Genomic DNA, 21,377 nt, shown 5'->3' with positions numbered 1-21,377 from the left:
GCTACTGCAAATTGTTTGCACATTAAAAACGGGATGCATTCAGATCACTTAGTTTCACGGGTCACATTTTATCTTACTTATTTTACTGTGGTTTATGCAAACTTGCTGTGCACAAATTGACTGCCCAGTTTCTTACATTATAATAGTGACTACAATTCAAAAATATTTAATTGGCTGTAAAACTTTGGGCACCCTAAAGTCGTGAACGGCGATATAGAAATGGAAGCTCTTTCTCAATATGTTTTTGCATGGTTCCTAGGAATAAGACTTCCCAAATCTTTGTGATAAATCTCTGGCAAAATACGAGGCACAAGTTCAGATCTTCATTTTAAGTCTTCAGAAAGGCCTGTCTCACTTAATTGCTCCAGCTCATTAAAGAATACTTTTGTTCACTATTGTGACTGCAGAGCTGACCTGGAGGTTAACATGGTTCCTAAATTCTGGGTAAACATGTTCAGGTTGGTCTCTGCTACCCACCGAAATGGCCATTTTGTACGTACATGACTGCAATGTCAGCAGGTCCCAAATTAACTGAAAGATATCACATCTGAGCCTTCTCCTGCTCAAACCAGGCATCTAACTTCACATATTTCTCCAGTCTGGTCGCTGTGATCAGATGAGAGTTCAAATAGAGCACTGTGATTAGCTAACTCCGAGAGCTTGGAGACCAAGTAGTCCTGAAGCTTTAGTCCAGTCATGGAATATACCCACTCAAACTGGAGAGGAACTTACAGCCTATCTCTGTAACCTCATCCAGTCCTGTAACAACCTGCCTCCAAAATCTCTGCACGCCTTCGATTCTGGCCTCTTGAGCATCCATGATTTTAATTACTCCACACCACTGATGGCTATGCCTTCAGCTGTCTAGGCCCTAAGCTTTGGAATTCTCTCCCTAAACATCTCCACCTTTTAAGATATTCCTTAAAACCTACCCCTCTGAACAAGCTTTTGGTCACCTAATATTTCCTTATGTGACTCAGTCTCAAATTTTGTTGGATAACTTTCCTGTGAAACACTTCGGGAAGTTTTTATAAATGCACTTGTTGTTGTTAGATTTATCCATGCAGATAATAATGATCAATGAACAGCAATTCGAGTGCTGCAATATTCTTTATTTACATTTTCAAATTCAGGAGGTTATTTTTCAGCTATACATAAATACAATCTATCACTGAGACATCAAAGACCAGGCAGAATAGCAGAGAATGCAAGAATAGGGAGTAGACACATCAAAGGACTGGGGAAGGATCCTGATCAGGGAGCTGTACAAGTCAAGGTGTGAAATCGGCCTCTGAACTGACACACGCAGCCAAATCCTAAAAGCAATTAAACTCCTTATGCAGCACCATAGAGGATGACAATCATCGGGGCTGTACCCTCCTGTCTCCTGGAGAGATACACGAGGGCTACAATCAGGCATTTAAGGCTGATGGATAGAGGTGCAGAATACAATTTTCACTCCCCCAACGTTGCCAGATAGAGAAAAATCAGACAGGATCTTTTCCTGAAGGTGGTACTGTGGCTCTCTTTCAGCTGCTCAGACAGTGATTGGAGGAAGGGGGTTTAATGCTGAGGTTCTTGGTGTAACAATTCAGTCATGATTTTTAAGATTTTCTCCAGTATTCCAGTCAACTACCAGGGAGATGCGAGAAGCAATTCACACCAGCACCATCACCAAACAGCATTTATGTGGTGACCCTACATGTAGAACCCCCATGATATAAAACTTCAAACTCAAGATAATCCAGTATTGCACATGAATAGACGCGCGCAGTTGGAAACTGCCAGGATCCATGGCTCCTTTACGGAGGGCTTTGCGAGCCAGTATACACCCTGCACACAGTCTTGTGTATTCTCTAGTGCTTTCAGACAATTTTAAGTTACTCCAAATTGAAAGCTGGAGCCAGCCTTATCCCTTATAGAGCTGAAGGGATCTGTCTCTCCAGTCATTGGAACCTAGTGCCTGGAGCTTCAGAGGTTAAATCCATGGTTATAATACTATTGCCAACCACATCCAGTTAGATGTGACTCTGAGGGTTTACCGATTCACATCGGATGCAGAAACACCTCATCACTGCATCAAGTCTCTGTCACCAAGCAAGTAAACTTTCTGTAACTTCTACATTACAGCAGGAGTTCCACAGGAAAAATTACTAAAAGTGTTTGATGAAGGTGCAGGTGTTGGGTTCTGGCCTTAGGCTGTTCTCTTAGTGTGTATCAACAGGTCCCTCTGAAGTCCAACGTCAATGTTCACAGTGGCTGTTCTCCCAGGGAGGGGGTCTGTGATTAGTGTCAGTTTGTTGAAGACCCCACGACCAAAGTAATCCGCAATGACTGAGAATCCATCCTTCGAACACTTCAGCTGGGAAGCAAACATAAGATATTAGACCGACAGAGACACAGTGTGGGATCAGTAACACAATATACTCAGTAAAACAAAATGCAAAGCAATGCTAGGCTTTGAGTGAAGGTTCTGTCCAAATGATGGGTCAACACAGTTAGCTGATCTTCACGAGGTCCACAGTTGGGACATTGTATTGACCGCAGTGACCCTGGTCAAGGGAGGGAGGCAACTAGAGTTCCTGATCACTAACTATCGATTCCTGCAAGGCTGGATATCAGGAGAGATCAGGATTGGGATCAACTGCGATGGCCCTCATAGTCAAGTACTCTGTCAGTCCTCAAATACATGTTACCCCAAGCCCCACTTATGTGATATGTTTCCCATTACCTGGTGCTGGAACTTGTCATGAAGATCCTGCTTCTGCTCCTGGGCGTGGATCATGTCCATGACTTTCCGGTTTTCGGGCATGCAGGTCGGACACTCGGAGTCATGTTCTGCATAACTCTCGAAGCAGTGCTGGTGGAAGGAGTGGCCACACAGGAAGTGGACAGAGGGCAGTTCCAGGGGACTGTTACACATGCTGCACTTGGGCTTCTGAAAGATCTTGGCACTGACAATAGAAAAACATAAACAAGGTAACTCCTTGCATTCCAAGCAGAAAGCAGCAGTCTGCTGATTTCAAGAAACATCCTCAGCAGAAGCTTATACATGATCTTTCATACAGAAGGGCGAGGAACAAGAGTGAAAATGAGGAAGCTAGAGAGAGAAAGAGAGCCCCTGCATCATGCTCATAGCTGAAGGATGAAACTCCGCTCTGTGCACAGCAGTGCTGAACTCGAGTTGAGCCTCTGCTTCCTGAACACGGTGGTCCTGAACCCCTCTGCAGCCCTGAGACAGTTTCACTGCCCCAAAAGATTCAATAAACAAATAGAAACATTGAAAATAAGGGGAATAGGCCATTTGGCCCCTCGAGCCTGCTCCACCATTCAATATGATCATGGCCGATTATCTATCTCACCGCCATACTCCTGTCCTCTCCCCATACCCTTTGACACATTTAGTGTTTAGATATCTATTTCCTTCTTAAATATATTCAGTGACTTGGCCTACACTGCCTTCTGTGATACAGAATTCCACAGGTTCCCCAACCACTGAGTGAAAAAATTTCTCCCCATCTCAATCCTGAATGGCCTACCCTGTATTCCGAGACTGTGATCCCTTCTCCTAGAACTCCCCCAGCCAGAGGGAAGATCATCCCTGCATCCCGTCTGTCCAGCCCTGGTGGTCAAGTCTGGTGAACATTCGCTGCACTCCCTCTATGGGAAATATATCCTTTCTTAGGTATGGAGACCAAAACTGCACTTACTACTTCAGGTGTGGTCTCACCAAGGCCCTGTACAGCTGCAGTAAGTCATCTTTGCTCCTGTACTCAAGTCCTCTCGCAACGAAGGTCAACATACCATTTGCCTTCTTAGCTGCTTGCTGCAACTGCGTGCTTGTTTTCAGTGACTGGTGTACAAGAACACACAGGTCCCTTTGTATAGCAACATTTCCCAATCTATCAGCATTTAAATAATATTCTGCCATTCTGTTTTTCCTACCGAAGTGGATAACTTCACGCTTATCACATTATCCCGCATCAGCCATGTATTTGCCCACTCACTCCACCTGTCTAAATCGCCTTGAAGCATCTGAAGATGTGCAAAACATGAACACATGCGAGTTGTCCCAATAGTGTTGGATGTCAGGGGTTGAATTACAGGTTGGACCACATGCTCCCCTGACCCAATGAGGCAAAGAAACGTTTTGGCTCTTGTTGCTAATTTACCTGCTTTTTAGTTCCTCAATCTCCTCTCGGATTTTTTTGGTTTCCTCTCGATATTGTTTGATCTTTCGCTCATCCTCAGCAATGTGGTCACTTTCCTGCTGCAGCTTGTTAATGAGATAATCCTTAATGACCGAAAGTGTGGCTGTGGAGTTATGAGCCAGCGTCTGTACAACTGTGGGGGGGAGGGGGGGGGAAGGAGGCCAGAGAAAGCTTCAGATTCATGAACACTTACAACAGAATTGCTTGTGGGGCAGCAGAATCTCTTAACAGCTTTTAAAAAGAAAGTGGATAAATATTTGAAAGAAAACATTTAAAAAGTTAGGAGGAAAAGTAGGGGCAGAGATTGGGACTGACTGGAAGCCCCTTTCAGAGTAGCAAAGGTGCAATGGGCTGAATGGCCTCCTTCAGTGCTGTACAGTGGCCTACTCCTGCTCCTAATTTCTATGTTTGTATGTACAATTCTGTGTACATAAGGTACACAGACAATGTGCAGAACCCCAGAAATGAAGGGAGTGGCAACTCTCCACTCCCCCAAACTTGATTTTTTTTTTGTCCACCAACTGTACAATTATTTCCCCCCATTTATGGTCTTACAACTGTAAAGTAGGTTAGACAGTCATTCTGTCGAGAAAACAAAGGGCACAGGCCTGCGTTTCTAAGATTATAAAGGAAACTTTACATCCATTGTAAATCTACACAATATTATGAAGTACAGGTGTGGTGAAGTAATCTGGTTTCTGTCTGTCTGACAGTGGTAAGCCCAACCACTGAACAGTGTCTGCAGAACATGATTCAGTATTTTTCTGCACCACTGACTTATTTCTCTGTTCCTATTGGACAGTGTTGTCCAATAAATTAACCACTGGCCATATGGTGAACCAGGACAGCAGATGTAGCTAATCAAAGTCCCAATGGGTAAAATGTAGTAGATATCAGCTCTGATCATGTGACATTGATGCATGTTGTGATATGCTGTGTGGATGTAAACTTTAAACTGTGTGAGGTAAACATCAGAGTGGGCAAGTCTTTCATTTCTTTGGTTATGGAATGTTGGTGGGTGTTTGTTAAACAAACATACACACATAACCTTTTACTCGGAATTGTGAGAGTGGCTTTTTCAACTAAACTCAGTGCAAGTGGTTCTAACCGTGACCCAGAGCCACACTTGTGGTTACTCAGTGTCTTCTATTGGACACCAACAGTTTCTGTAGAGACCATACAGCCGATGCAGTCTTTCATGAGTCGGATTGGCTGGGAAGGTGGTGGTGGGGGGAGCAGTCCCTGGAGAATCAGTATTCACCACTGGGAAACTGTAGAAACCATATTTCAAAATGGATAAATGGATAGCCTGACCCAGAAGACATTCCAAGTTTAATCAAGTCAGTGAGTGAGTGCAGTTCTACCCACAAGGTTAGGTGAGCCAGCTCCTGCCACTCAACATTATACAACTAAAAGACCCAGCCTTACCCAGCAAAGGAGGCATGAGATTGTTCCTGTCGATGTGTCTCAGCACACTGCCAATGTATTCCTTACAATCCTCCTCCTTCCGTGCAAAGTATCCGAGTGCTTGTTCCCACAGGCAGGCCTCCTGCTCCCCATACCGCTCACAGGTCTCAATCACCTTGGCATACTCATCGTTCTGCATGTGATAATGCATTATCTGCTGGTACCTGAGCCAGCAGAGAAAGTATTTACAATATAGAATCGAGAGACACCACAGAGACTAGGACACTCTGCATCCTCTTGTCCTTCCCCTAGTCAGCATTCTATCCATAAAATCAAAGGCGCGCATTTGTATAGCGCCTTTTACAACCTGAATATCAAAGTCAGCCAATAAAGCAATTTTTTTGAAGTATAGTAATTGCTGTGACATGGAAAACATGGCAACTAATTTGCACACAGCAAGTTCCCAATGTCATAATGACCAGATAATCTGTTTTATTGTGATGTTGTTTGAGGGATAAATAACGGCCAGGACAGTGGAGCAAACACCCCAGCTCCTCTTTAAATAGTGCCATGGGATCTTTTAAATCCACCTGAGAGAGCAGACAGGGTCTTGATTTGACATCACGGCATCTCTGCAGCAGTCCAGCAATATTGAAATTGGGCATGTTACTTTAGTTTTGTGCTTAAGTCTCTGACGTGGAGCTTGAGCCCATAACTTCTGACTCAGAGACGAGTTTGCTGCCCACAGTTGGCACATTCCAAGACTGCCACTCAGCAGCAAATTTCAGGGAGTCCCTTCGTCCAAGGCCTTTGTGTTCAAATCCTTCGTGGCCTCACCTCTCCCTATTTCAACCTCCAGGAGATACAACCTTCCGGGTTCTGCATTCCACAAAATCTGACCTTTTGTGTATCCTTTAGTCCTATCACTGGTGGCCCTACCTTCAACTGCCTGGACCCCATTGCTCTGGAATTCCCTCCCTAAACCTCTCCAACACTAACTCTCTGTCCTCTTTTAAGACCCTTCTTAAAACTTTCCTCTTGATCAAAAAGCCTCTCATCCTAATATCCCCTCTTTGGCTTGGTGTTAATTTTTGTCCGATTATGATCCCATGGGGTGAATTACTACATTAAAGGTGCTATATAAGTGCAAGCTGTTGTAAAATCCCATACATTTGAGCTGTTACTCGCAAAGAATTTCACCAGTTAGGTTATCTTTCTAATCTCGTCATCAGAAATGGAGCTTTTCTCAACTGTGATTGGTGAGCCAAGTCCCTCCTATATCTTTGCACATTTGAAATTTCTGTTCAGCGGCTGCCTGGGTTCAGTGTCTTGCTCCAGTTATGCCTCAAATTCTTCTTTCCTTATTCGTTATTTCTGCAACACAAATCCCAGTCAGCCTCTGACCAAAAGCTGCAAACTATAGAACACTGGGACAGTCAGTGTCTTTGCAACAGGTGAAGGATGTCACAACAAATCAGAAACACAAGTGACCTCATGCTGTACTCACAGTCGGCCTTGCTCATACAGGTACAAAACTCCATCTTTGAAATTGTGCATCTGGCACAGCACCAGCGCCTTGTCAAAGACAGCCTTAAATAATCCGCTCTTCAATAGGCTCATCACATCTTCCTGTAGCTGTTTCTTTGCCTGATTGGGAAGTGTAACAATATCACCACTTAATACAGAGCAGGAAGCAGCGCCAAGAAGAAATGTGGACATCTCTACAACCTGCCTGGAAGCACAAAGACCTCAGACTCACTGTCCCTCCATAACCAGCAACCCTGGGGATAGATTCAAAGTGTTTTTGACCAAGTTAGAATTCTAAATTTGGGGATGACACCAATTTCTGGTGGTCGGAGGCGTGGGTTGGAGTGGTCGATACAGAGGAGGACAACAACAAATAACACGAGGGAACATTAATAAACTTGCAGAACGGGCCTACAAGTGGAAAATTAATGTCAGATAAACGTGAGGTTGAATCGAAAATAAGAATCTATATGATGTGGAGGAGCAAAGGGATCTGGGAGGACAAATACACTAATCACTAAAGGTGATTAAACACAGATTAACAAGGCCGTAGAAAAGGCAAATCAAGCACTTGGGGAAATTGAGAAGTAGGGAGGTTATGCTAAACATATCAAATGTTGGTTAGATCACAATTGGAGTACTGCGTGCAATTTATAAAAAGGATTTAAAGATATTGGATAAAGTGCAATAAAGATTTACATGGGATGATAGCAGAATTGAGAGAATATATATCTGGAAAGGATGAACAGGCTGATCTCTTTTCTCTAGAAAAAAGGCTGACGAGTGATATAATGGGGTTCTTTAAATTATGAACGAATTCGATACCGTAGGCAGAGAGGGAATGTTTCCACTTGGGAAGAGTAAAACTCGAGGCCACCAATATAACAGTCACCAAGAAATCAAATGGGGAATTCAGGAGAAACTTCTTTACCCAGATACCATTGAGAATGTGGAACTCACTACCACAGCAGCGGTTGAGGGAAACTGCACAGGTGCTGGATAAACATGAGAGAGAAAGTAAAAGAGGGTTACGCTAATGGAGTGAGGTGAGGAAAGGCAGGAGAAGGCTCATGTGGGGCCTAAATGCCAAAACGTGCTTTAAATTTGATGTAATTCTATGTAACCGAGCCGAGTGCAGTGGAACAAAAGCCTTTATAGCATCAAACAAGTATAGGCATCAATGGGAATCTTCCCCAACAAATTAGGAACCTTGCTCAGAGGCCCCAGGATGGACAGTAGAAGAAATGCGAATGTTGCAAAGGGTCAGAAAGAGGTGCTATTAAGGCTGGGACGGGGTGTGTTGTTGGAGCAGGAATTAAGAACATGTTCACCCCTCTACCCGACACTGTACTGGGGATACACAAAGTCATTGCCCAGCAGAAAACCAGGGAAAATCTCACTGGGGAGAGAGACACAGTTCTAACCTGAGAGTCCTCCTCGTGGGCCCAGTCCTGCAGTCTGAGCTCGAGAAGCGTATCGTACACACCCTGTGGGGAGTTAGCCTGAACTTGGATCATGTGCTCCAAGAAATTCTTCAGCTCCCGTGGGTTGTTGGCAAAGATTGAAATAAACTCCTCGGAATTTGCCTAAAACAAAACAGAAAAACACAAATAAAACTGAGAATTACAGGAAACTTTAGTAAACCAGTAGTTAGGCCCCAGCTGACTATTGTGTCCAAATCTGGGCAACACAATTTAGGAAGGATGTCAATCCCTAGTGAAGAGGAAATTTACTGGAATGATACCAGGGATGAGGGACTTCAGCTATGTGGAGAGACTGGAGAAGCTGGGATTGTTGTCTTTAGATTAGAGAATGTTAAGGAGAGATTTGATAGAGGTGTTCAGAAGTATAAGGGGTTTGATAATAAATAAGGAGAAATTGGTTCTAGTGCTGGCAGGAGTGACAACCAGAGGGGGACAGATTTAAGGCAAAACGAGGAGTTTTTACTTAAAATGCAGCGAGTTGTGATGATCTGGAATGCGCTGCCTGAAAGGGCGGTGGAAGAAAATTCATTAAGAATTTTTAGAAGGGAATTGAACATGTACAAATACTTGATTTAAAAATTTACAGGGATTTGGGGGTGGGGGTGGGGCTGCAGGGTGGGCTAATTGGATAAATCTTTCAAAGAGCTAGCACAGACATGATGGGTCAAATAGCCTCCTCCTTTGGTGTATCATTCTATGATATAGAAAGAGGATGAGAGGGGACTGTGCCAGTACCTTGTCCTTATATCTGCTGACAGGCTCTCTCTCTGCTGGAGGCTCTCCACTGGGTCTGTAATCTGTACACAGGACCTTCAGCAACTCAGTGGTCTCATCTGGAGCGTGATGCATCAATGTTTTCCCGTATTTCATCATGTTCCTCTCTGCCTGGTCGAAGGGAAGCTTCCCAATGTAGTACAGAGCTTCCTGGTAGTTCTGTGAAGAGGAAACAATTCCAACTAGGAACCAAATCCCTGGCAATAAGAGCTCAAAAGAGGGGGGAAAAAACAGGAATTTATAATCCAACAGATTATTGCAGCTTTAGATCTGGGGAAGATGTATAAATGGGGAGGGGTTTGAGGATCACATGGGAATGGGTGTAAGAAACATGACCAACACTTTCATGTGTAATTACAAAGCCTCGTGCTTTGTTTTGGGTGTGGGATGGGAGAGGGATGATGGAATATTATACCTGCAGACGCAATTATCCAGTCTAATCTGGAACATCCAGGACCATTTTCAGCTGCCATTATTTACACACCGACTCCTGCTAGTTAATCTTCCAGGGGCAGAGATGGAGTTACTGCAACAGCTGATAACAGACCCAGCACAGGACAACAGGCAATGCTGGGGCTGGAGAGAAACAGCAAGCTAACAAGATACAAAACACAGGAGCAGGGGTCTGAAGAGGCTCTATACAACTGCAGCACAATCTCCTCCCCTTTTGTATTTCAGCCAGATAAACACATAACGGTACACATTATCCTGAGAAAGGAGCAGATGAAAGCTGCGATAGAGTCACCTTGATATCCTCGAGCTGGATCTTGAGGTACCACTCATGGTGGGAGTGTTTATCAGCCAGATAGACAGCATGTCTGTAGTAACCAGCCTGCCGCAGCACCTTAATGGCAGTTTCAACATCAAAGTGGACCTCGCTGTCACTGGTCTGGGATGAAAGTGAATAAAGAGCAGGTCAACAGGCAAAGTTCAATCTCAATATTGAGCTGCTGTCCAATCAGCTTCACTCTCATTTATAATTTAAAAAAAAAGACTTGCATTTCTATAGCGCCCTTCACGACCTTCACTTGCCCTCATCACCCACCATCCCTCCCCGCTCCGGCATCCACCTTGGCACCTGCCACCCACTCTCAGCACTGAATTTGAAAGCACTGGCAGCTCTGGGATCTTACATCAGTCCATCTAAAGCTGTCAGGAAATAGTTAAAATTAGTCATGGCTCTCCAGTTGCCCCATGCACAATCTTTACAATCACTATCATTTCATGTACTTAACGATTGCTTGCTTTACCAGGTGGGAAACCGCTTAACAAAATGTTTACATGTGACAATTGAGGGAATCTGCCTGAATTATTTCAGCCTACGAAAGGCTGCATCGTTTAAACACAAACACTCGCAGACAGCTGACATCTCTTTCCCCCAACTATCCAGTGTTTGTCTTGAGTCTCCAGCTCATGAAATTCTGAGTGAAATCTCAAGCAGTAAAAGGATGCTGCAGTATTGACGCTTCCTCATTGTGAATTAGCCAGTTGATTCTGTGCTTGGGACCGGCAGTCAGAGAGAAGGGTAGACAACGTGCTGATTTTACCTTGATGAACTCCTCGAGTTTGGAGCTGTCTTTCAGTTTAGTGTAACAGTTGAGGAGAAGTGTTGTGTGGTCCTCATTGGCCAGTGACTGGCGGTGCAAGGCCTGAAGGTACGCTGTTAGGTTGTGGATCCGCTGTGCATCCAGAAACTTCCGTATCACATAGGACGGCTCCAGCTTCCCAATAGTGCTGCAGACAGCAGTGGGGAAGAGATTTAGTGCTGTAAGGAAACAGTCCCCGAGCGGTTAAGCTCTCAGCCACGTTACTGTGTGACATGTTCACCCATCTGGAGGGTGGAGCTGGGGTTTGGGAGGAGAAGGACTGCAATTCTGTGCCATTTATTAATCATTTTGAAGCTTGTTGGTGGGGCTGCTTTTCTAAATTATGACCGCGGATCACAAGCCCCCCCTCCCACCCCACCATTTAGGATCTGGAGTGTACCCCAAGGCTACAGGGATGCTACACGTACCGGATGTACTGCTGTATGGCACCATCGTGATCCCCTTTCACGTACAGGTGGTCACCGTAATGTCGGAAGATTTCCGCTAGTCCATCATTATCTAAATGGTGACTCTTTGCCAGGTTGATTGCCATAACAAACAGGTTCTTCTTAAATAACATCTGTCAAATAGGAAAGATGTCTCCTCAGCAAAGATTTGCATTTATATAGCACCTTTAACCTATAAGAAATGTTTCAGGCACTTTACAAGACAAAATTTGACCCCAAGCCACATAAAGAGCTATTAGAACAAAGTGTTAAAAACTTTGCCAAAGAGCTACCTCTTTAAGGATTGTCTTAGAGGAGGAGAGAGGGCTGAAGAGGTGGTGAGGTTTAGGGAGGGAATTGCAGAGCTCAGGGCTCAGGTAGCTGAAAGCATGTTCAATGCCGGAGTAATGAAGATTGGGGATGCACGAGAAGTCTGAGTTGGAGGAGCACAGAGATGTCAAGTGGATTGGAGGGTCATAAGAAATTGGAGGAGGAGGCCATTCAGCCCCTCGAACCTGCTCTGCCATTGAATATGATCACGGCTGATTTTCAACATCAACTCCATCTTCCCAGCCTACCCTAATCCCTTGATTTCTTCAGTATCTAAAAATCTATCGATCTCGGTCTTGAATATTCTCAATGACTGAGCATCCACAGCTCTCTTGGGTGGAGTATTTCAAAGATTCACAACCTGCTAAGTGAAGAAATTTCTCATCTCAGTCCTAAATGGCCAGCTCCTTATCCTGAGACCAAGACCTCTAACTCTAGACTCTCCAGCTGGGGGAAGCACCCTCTCAACATCCACCCCATGAAAGTTATACGTTTCAATGAGATCCAGACAATGTAGGCTCATTCTGCTTGGAGGAGGACCCTCTCATTTCCAGGAGTTATCTTTCATTGCACCCCTTCCAAGGCAAGTATATCTTTCCTTAGGTAAGGGGTGCAAAACTATACACAGTACTCCAGGTGTGATCTCACCAAAGTTCTATATATTTGCAGCAAGACTTCCTTATTCCAACCCCTCTTGCAATAAAGGTCAGTATATAATGCCTGCAAGCTGGCTTCATGTTTCACGTACAAGGATATCCAAATCCCTCAACTCCAACACCTAATAGTATCTCACCGCTTTAACAGATTCTATTTTGCTGTTCTTCCTACAAAGTGAATAACCTCACATTTGCCCACGTTAAATTCCTCCTGACACCTACTTGCGCACTCACATCTCCTTGACAGACTTTGTCTCCTCACTTTCTCATTACACAGGAGCAAATGGTCCCCATGGAAATAAACACACCGTCGATAGTGATCCAAGGTGCAAAAATTGGACATTTCACCAGTTCTCACCCGGTGCTAAGATACAGTAAGACCTGAGCTCCCCCCACTGTCTAACCTGCCCTCCAGTGGTTAAATGGAACAGTTAACATATTGCTTCATACACACAGGCCACACAAGAGTTACAGAGAGGAATAAACCAATCGCCCAGCTTCAGCTATCATCCTCAGATCATATTCAAAGATTATCTCATCTTATTCAGGTTTCTGCACACACCACCCCCCACCACCCCCAACCACACACACACACACACACACACACACACACACACACACAGCTTTTCTTAACCACCCAAATGGCTTCATTATTTTAATACATTAAAAAATCCTCAACCTTACAGCAAAAATTTGCATTTATATATATGTCTTCTAATGCTAAACAATGTCCTAGACGAGTCATCAGACAAAACCACTGAGCCACAGCAGGATGTGGGCAGAGTGTAAACTGAATCATTAATCGTTGCTCCGAGGTAGGAGTCAGGGGAAATTTGAAGCTTTGAAGAAAGTGAATTAAACTTCAGTCTGGCTTGTTAAATGTCACAGAAATTCGCTGCTGCAGAAACTGTACAGACAGCAAACTCCATTCTCCTCAGTACGGCTTCCATGGAGACATTATGACATTTTACTTCAATGTAGCTGGGTGGTGTGGGGGCAGGCGGGGCAGTGGGAGAGTGGATCTGTCCTGGTTAATTAACTGTGCAAACTCAACTTCACAATTCAAACACATGAGAAACTGAACATCTATTTCCAATAGAAAATCAGAATTACCTGGAAAAACTCAGCAGTTCGGTCGAAGGGTCACGAGGACTCGAAACATCAACTCTTTTCTTCTCCGCCGATGCTGCCAGACCTGCTGAGTTTTTCCAGGTGATTCTGTTTTTGTTTTGGATTTCCAGCATCCGCAGTTTTTTTGTTTTTACCTATTTCCAACAGTCGGAATGCTGCATTTAACCCACAAGCTCACTGTTCTCAATCACACTCTGAAGTTACTGATTTGTTTGAGAAGCCTGTTATTTCATCGCCGTATTCCACAATGCAGACTAAACCCCGCACCCCCTCCCTCCCCGCCTATTAAAGCTTTAGCAGGCAGACAGGACCCCAACTCATTGCCTCAATCGAAGGGCAAGACCTCTGACAGTGCAACATCTGCTCAATACTGCATTCCTAGACCAAAGAGCTCAACTTCTGGAATGGTTCTTCAACTCATAACTTTATCATCGTTTCAAGGGTGGGGCTGCTGTGGGTGTGTATATATTGCCCTTCTCTACTTGCCAAAGGTGAAGGTAATGGGTTGCCTTTTTTGAACCACAGTTAGATTTAGCAGTTTGATATAAAGGAGTAATTTGCTAGAGCAATGCAGAGGGAAGGCTAATGTGGGACTGGAGTCACATATTGGCCCAGACAGTGTAGGGGAGGCAATTCTCCATCCCCAAAGGACTTGTGAACCTGTTGGGTTTTTGTGACAATCTGATAGCTTCATGGTCACTTTTACTGAGACCAGCTTAGCTCCAATTACCGATTTCAAATTTTTGAAGCACAATGTTGAGATCTGAACTCACGTTCTCTGGATTATTCATTCAGCATCAGTCACTACAACCCTGCCGCCCTAAAACAGTTCCTCCTCAGCCATTCTGACACGATTCATATTGAGCAGCTCATACAAGAGCCTACGTAAAATGCATGATTAACCGGCTGCTGTTCCAAGTCTCTGCCACATGCCAAAAACCCTTGCTCTGCCAGGTCAATACCTCGAGTTTTGTCTGTGTGTCTTTCTCCTGCAGAATGCTGATTTTCCGATCGCTGGTCAGCACGTACAAAGAGCCCCACTCAGACAGCACATCAACAATGTCATCGAAAGCTGCCGTGTACGCGATGAATTTATTATCCAAGTCGTAGATGGTTAATATCTGTTTCTCAGAGGATTGCTCATTACCTCCAACAAAATCAGTCCTGTGGGGAAAGAAGCAGCAAAAGAAGGAGAGAGGATTGTAGCTCAGATCCTCAAGATAGCAAAATAATTCCACCCAAAACCAGAAACATTTGCAATTTATTTTCTCTCTGATTGGGGTTGCATATCCAGCACTTCTTTAATATACCAGAGTAGGGCTTGAATCTACATCCTTTTAAAATGAATTCTCAGGCACTGCGTGGAAGTATGACATTTATCAACCATTCCTCTTTTCCCCTTGAGGTGATAATGGGGCTTTATGAAGCTCTAGTAACAGAATAGCAGGTTTCCTTGCATAATCTCACCCATCATCACCACATAACCTGCCACCAGAGATAGCAGAACCAGGAAAAATGAAATCAAGTCTCCGGGCTCTCCTTTTCCATCCTGAAGACTAGGCCTCGGCAGTCTTACCTCCCTCCCAGTCGTGACCTGGAATTCACAATCAATAACATACTTGACCTGCCTGTGAATCTCAGCACAGGTTGTCTAACATGTTAAGACACCAGGCCACATGTTTAATTTTGAAAATCCAGAAACTGGATTCTCTCAATACACAATCTAACCCCGTTTGATGGGGACAATGTAAAGGGAGCTTTACTCTGTCTCTAACCCCATGCTAAACCTGTCCTGTGAGTGTTTGATGGGGACAGTGTAGAGGGAGCTTTACTCTGTATCTAACCCCGTGCTGTACCTGTCCTGGGAGTGTTTGATGGGGACAGTGTAGAGGGAGATTTACTCTGTATCTAACCCTGTGCTGTACCTGTCCTGGGAGTGTTTGATGGGGACAGTGTAGAGGGAGATTTACTCTGTATCTAACCCCGTGCTGTACCTGTCCTGGGAGTGTTTGATGGGGACAGTGTAGACTGAGGGAGTTTTACTCCAAAGCGAGGGAGATTAATCCTGGATCTGCTGCTGAAATGTTCTTTACTTGTCTAATGTTGGTCATTAACTCTCTAGTATGCTCAATTCATACTCAAGAACATATTTTTTGCCCCAAAAACTAATCAGTGACTGACTAAAGCTCAGTTAGAACAACCCCCTCAGACAGGAAATGAAACTATTCTCATACTTTGAGGTCTTCTTTTCCTTCGAGACAATGAGGAGGTAACCACGGTAACAGTGAACAATCTGTTTCTGGCCATCGAAAGCAAAACAGGGGCCGCGCTCATCGGGCTGGTACAGATAAACACAGTCATCGCCTGCAACAACCAGCTGCTTATCCTGCGATGGGTCACAGAGGGCAGAACAGTGCAGACTGCAGCCATGGTTATCCAGCTCCACCGCAGGGAAATCCTTCACTGAAACATTGTACGACTAGAAAAGAGTACAGGGGAGTGAAAGAGAAAGTTGCATTTACATAGCACCTTTAATTCAGGACATCCTAAAGCACTTTACAGCCAACGAGGTTCTTTGAAGTGTAGTTACTCTTGTAATGCAAGAAATATGGAAGCTAATTCGTGCACAGCAAGATCCTACAAAAAGGCAACATGATAATGACCAAATAATCTGGTTCAGCATTGCTGTTTGAGGAATAAATAAAGGGTATTGGGAAGGACCCTCTTGCGCCTCTTCAAATAGTGAATTACATATTTTACATCCGCCCAAGAGCACAAACAAGGCCTCAATTTAACATCTTATTCAAAATGCTGACCCTCCGACAGCGCGGCCCTCCCTCAGGGCTGACCCTCCGACAGCGCGGCCCTCCCTCAGGGCTGACCCTCCGACAGCGCGGCCCTCCCTCAGGGCTGACCCTCCGACAGCGCGGCCCTCCCTCAGGGCTGACCCTCCGACAGCGCGGCCCTCCCTCAGGGCTGACCCTCCGACAGCGCGGCCCTCCCTCAGGGCAGACCCTCCGACAGCGCGGCCCTCCCTCAGGGCTGACCCTCCGACAGCGCGGCCCTCCCTCAGGGCTGACCCTCCGACAGCGCGGCCCTCCCTCAGGGCTGACCCTCCGACAGCGCGGCCCTCCCTCAGGGCTGACCCTCCGACAGCGCGGCCCTCCCTCAGGGCTGACCCTCCGACAGCGCGGCCCTCCCTCAGGGCTGACCCTCCGACAGCGCGGCCCTCCCTCAGGGCTGACCCTCCGACAGCGCGGCCCTCCCTCAGGGCTGACCCTCCGACAGCGCGGCCCTCCCTCAGGGCTGACCCTCCGACAGCGCGGCCCTCCCTCAGGACTGACCCTCCAACAGCGCGGCCCTCCCTCAGTACTGCACTAGGGGAGGCACTTTGGATTCTGTGCTCAAGTTTCTGGAATGGTATTTGAACCCACAACCAGCTGAATTGGAGGCCACTGAGCCACAGCTAACCACTGTGAAAATAAGCACCACAGAGGGTGAAGATGAATGGGGCATGGCAGACGGTTGCAGTGGTAAAGAAACTCAACCAACACTTTGTAAGATTTACATTCTGCCCCTCCCACCCATGGACAGACTGGCTCTCCCTGGGCTACAGATCTTCAGGGCAGTAACTCTCATTCAAGTGACTGATCTTGCTCAGACTGCCCACACACTGAGTGCCGGGGAGCATGCAGGAATTTGAAGGCAGCACAGTCGAATCCGACTCTGAGCCAGTCAGACTGACAGCACCACATGCACGCTTTCCAGTGGGATTCCCACGTTAGGCAGCAGGAGCTCCAACAGATTACTCACCCTTTTCTAGTCTGGAGATACCAAGGGCAGATTTTGTGCAACAGCTGCTGCCCGGATTAACTCAGTACCGGCTAGAGATCAAACCTGAGCTCCACATCAGCCAAGACATTTGGCATTAATCCACCAGGGAAAGCATTACTCTGCTCCGTTGCTGCATCCCAAACCATATGGTTATTTTGTGAAGTGAGTGCCCACCAGTCCTCAGTCCCACTGCTACAATGTGACCATTAACATTTTCAGTTTGCACAGAAGCTTGACCTCTTCCTGTCAGAGGAAATCACCACGTGCTCAACACTAACGCAGTGCAAACATGTTCCTTGACAACACCTTCACAATGCTAAAAAAAAAATCCCACCCACCTTGACATTCTCTGTAGTAACCACAAATAGATGGGTCTGTTTCCCAGATTGCTGGAATCCAAGGCCAGTGATGGGATAGGTCCCCTCCGGTAGAACATCGGTCTTACTGTGTCTGTCACGAGTGATGTCCCCTTTCTTCAGGACAACACTACCGTCTGTGAATCCTGCAGCGAACAGAGTGGTTGAGGTGAATAGTATAGATGCACTTGAGGGGAAGACATAAACACATGGGGGAGAAAGTAATCGGTTTTGATGATGATGAACAGGGGAGGGAGGAAGCTCGTCTGGAGCATAAACACCAGAACAGAACTATTGGGCTGAATGGCCTGTTTCTCTGTTGTAAATTCTATGTAACAAAAGAAATCTTGACTTTGGAACAAGGAGAGCCACTGCAAGACTATAAATGTTTAAAGGGACTTTCAGATTTGAGGGGTGGGGGGAGAAGGATTTAGTGATGCAGGATACCTCTATGAGCAGATACATTGCCCTGTGGGGCACTGAGTTTCACAGCTCAGCGATGCCCCAGATTATATTGTGACTCGTGCTGTTAGCTGATCTCAGCACAACAAGCAGCAGTTACTGCCCATTACCAATTGCCATGTAGTTGAGGTTCTCATGGACAGTGAGGCATGAGACTTCTGTGGGCTTGTTTCCAGGAATCGCAGAAAATATCCGTGTGCAAAGAGGATTCCCACTGCTGTCCCGCTTCTCCAGATTCCAGACTTTCACCTGGAATGTAAAGAAAAACAAAAAGATCACGGTCCGTGAGTTCCAGGTTTACTGGGAATCCAGCAGTTGATCTACACCTCATCAATTCCAAGCGACAAACCTGCAAAATTCCTGTATAAATCAACTTGTTCTCAGAGAGAACCAGCTCTAAGTGCAAATAAAACAGTAGGAATTCTCGTGGAGCAGAGAACATGGTCAATATCTGACTGCACCATCTGAGGGCCAGCTGTGACTCTTGGGTAGCACACTTGCCTTTGAGTCAGAAGGTTGTGGTTTCAAGTTCAACTCCAGGACCCGAGCACAAAAATCTGGATTGACACTCCAGTACACAGTACTGAAGGAATGCTGAACTGTCACTGGTGCCATCTTTCAGATAAGACTTTAAACCAAAGCCTGTCTGCTTTTTCAGGTGGAAGTAAAAGATCCCTTGGTATTAATTTGAAGAGGAGCAGGGGAGTTATCCCCAATATCCTGGCCAATATTTATCCTTCAATCAGCAACACAAAAAAGAGATTATCTGGCCATAACTACATTGCTGTTTGTGGGAGTGCTGGGCGCAAATTGGTTGCTGTGTTTCCTGCGTTAGTGACTGCACTTCAAAAAGTACTTCATTGTCTAAAGTACTTTGGGATGTCTGGTGACTGTGAAAGACGCTATATAAATGCAATTCTTTCTGCACTGAGGCATTCTACAACCGCTGGTCATTACTCAGACTGAACCAGACAGGTTCTATTTGACCCCAAGATGATCCTCTGACTCCATGTTCTCTCCATCACTAACACTGCCCATTTCTATAATATGAAACACCCCTTTCCCTACCTCAGTTATTTTGCTAAAACCCTCATCCATCCCTTTATTTCCATTTTCAACTATTACAATGCTCTCCTGGTTTGATTCCCATCCTCCAGAAACTTCAGTTTATGCAGGATTCTGCTGCCTCATCCCATTTGTAAACCCATCAACCCTGCCCTCGTTCACCACTCACTCAATGCCTCCCATTTAAATTTCTCATCTGCACGTTAAAGCCTTCAATGACCACTCTGCTCCTGAGCTTTGTAATCTCTTCCACTCTACAGCCTCTCCGTGAAATCTGTTCCATTGAATATTTTTAATTCTGCCCTCCCTTCGTGCCAACATTGGTACTTTTATTTTCAGATACTTCATCCCAAACTGTAATATTCCCTCTCTAAACTTCACCACTGCCCTCTCCTTGTTTCAAATAATCTCCTTAAAACCCATCTTTTTGATCAAGGTCCTAATCATACCTAACATCTTTGGCACACTGTCCATTTATTCTGATCATGCCTCTATGACACCTTAGAACGTTTTTCTATGTTAAAGGTGCTATATAAATGCAATATAAATGCCCGATTAGCCCAACTCTCAGCCAGTGTTTCAGCACCAGAATTTGCAGTTTTAGTGTCTGGGCTTACTCTGGACACACAGATATCAGGCAAGGACAGCATGTGGCTGACACCAACACTAACTCCCACTCCCATAGGTTAGGCATGTACAGCCATCCAGATGAGGCACTAGAGGCAGGGAGTGCCTATGGAACCAGTATTCCAGGAGTCAGGGCTGTAAGAGAGTTGGAGAAAACCGGATGGGGCAGGGTGAATGAAGGAAAGGAATAATGTTCATATAAATGTTTTTTTTAAATTAGCCATCGCTCATTTTTAAATTAAAATGAACAACTGTTTGAGCTTCTCTGTCTGACATTCACTTTCAAACAGCCAAGGATGTGTTAGTGCCCTGGTTGATCAGTCACTATGATTCACACACATGGTTAATCGGCTGATTAACCAGCTTTAGGTCACTCACCAAAGGGTTAATGCCCAGCTCATCCTCACCCACTGAGACCAGGATGCTGTGCTGTTTGAGCTGGTAGAGGTGTGTAACTCGCAGCTTGTACGCCTGGAAGGAGCTGAATTGTAATATCCGTGACAGAAACCAGATATTCCCTTCAATATGTGCTCCACTGTTAAGGAAGTCATTCATTATAATCTCAGCAAAAACTAATATCTACAGGTGAGGAGAACATTTCACAAAACAGGTCAGAAATAATAACCAAAACTGCTCCGATTGCTGTCAGAAAATAATTTCTCACTGGCAACTATTCCTTCAGAGTTGATCCAAGGATCAGCAGCAAAGAGAGTGAAGCAGCTTCACTTCCCTCCTGCTCTTGTCTAAAACAACCTGGGATCTGGCACAGCAGCAACCGCCGAGCTCCTGGAGGAATGTGATCAGCCCCAGGGCGAAGGGTAAATGCATCAACACCCGGCACATTCCCAAAGCCAAGTCCGGGGCCCGGGCCCCAGGCTGTAAGGCCCAGTCCGGTCTCTCGCTCCCGGTCCCGGGGAGAAGGTGGAACCCGCTCCCCAGGCTGTAAGGCCCAGTCCGGCCTCCCTCCTGGACCCGGGGAGAAGGTGGAACCCGCTCCCCAGGCTGTAAGGCCCAGTCCGCCTCTCCCTCCCGGCTCCCCGGCCTGAGGTGAAGGATATCCCCCAACACCAGGCTGCCTCTGCCGCTGGTGCAGACGCTGATGGCCGAGTCCCCGGGGCAGCGGAATTCCCGGGCCGGCTCCCCGCGCTCCATCAGCGGCTCCTTGTCGAAGAAAACGAAGCGTCGCCATTGCAGGAAGGCAGCCATCTTGCACCAGTCACATGACCCACACACGTGACCTCGGTGTCATGTGACCGTCCTTAAAGGGGCCGCACCGAGGGTGGGGGAGATCTCGGTGGATGAGGGTGAGCTGGGCATTAACCCTTTGAGTGACCTGTTTGGTCAAAGTTGACCATGCAACAAGGTCATTGGCCCAATCCCCGCTGTCCATTGCTCTCGGCCTTGAATATACTCAACAACTGAGCATCCACAGCCTCTGACCCAGAGAATTCCAAACATTCACAACCGAGTGAAGAAATTTC

The 21,377-nt window shown here is 45.8% G+C and overlaps 1 protein-coding gene across 2 annotated transcripts; it reads right to left on the bottom strand.

Moving 5' to 3' along the window:
• Nucleotides 1–1,091: 1,091 nt before the first annotated feature.
• Nucleotides 1,092–21,125, bottom strand: vps11 (VPS11 core subunit of CORVET and HOPS complexes). Of its 2 annotated transcripts, XM_041174327.1 has the most exons (16): nt 20,955–21,125; nt 20,275–20,423; nt 18,315–18,453; nt 17,725–17,888; nt 15,787–16,031; nt 14,515–14,716; nt 11,418–11,569; nt 10,951–11,137; nt 10,149–10,292; nt 9,365–9,562; nt 8,570–8,731; nt 7,126–7,265; nt 5,640–5,842; nt 4,173–4,344; nt 2,732–2,954; nt 1,092–2,362 (listed from the first exon to the last, which is right to left on the bottom strand). In XM_041174327.1, exons 1-16 carry the CDS (start codon nt 21,100–21,102, stop codon nt 2,195–2,197), a joined length of 2,796 nt encoding a protein of 931 aa, XP_041030261.1. In that variant the 5' UTR covers nt 21,103–21,125; the 3' UTR covers nt 1,092–2,194. The 2 variants fall into 2 exon arrangements, with proteins under 2 accessions (XP_041030261.1, XP_041030262.1); XM_041174328.1 differs by lacking the exons at nt 10,951–11,137; nt 11,418–11,569 and having other exon boundaries at nt 20,955–21,116.
• Between the last annotated feature and the right edge of the window lie 252 nt (nt 21,126–21,377).

The sequence above is a fragment of the Carcharodon carcharias genome, chromosome 25, assembly GCF_017639515.1.
Source record: "Carcharodon carcharias isolate sCarCar2 chromosome 25, sCarCar2.pri, whole genome shotgun sequence".
In the NCBI taxonomy this organism is placed as follows: domain Eukaryota; kingdom Metazoa; phylum Chordata; class Chondrichthyes; order Lamniformes; family Lamnidae; genus Carcharodon; species Carcharodon carcharias.
This window is presented reverse-complemented; position numbering and strand designations above follow the sequence as displayed.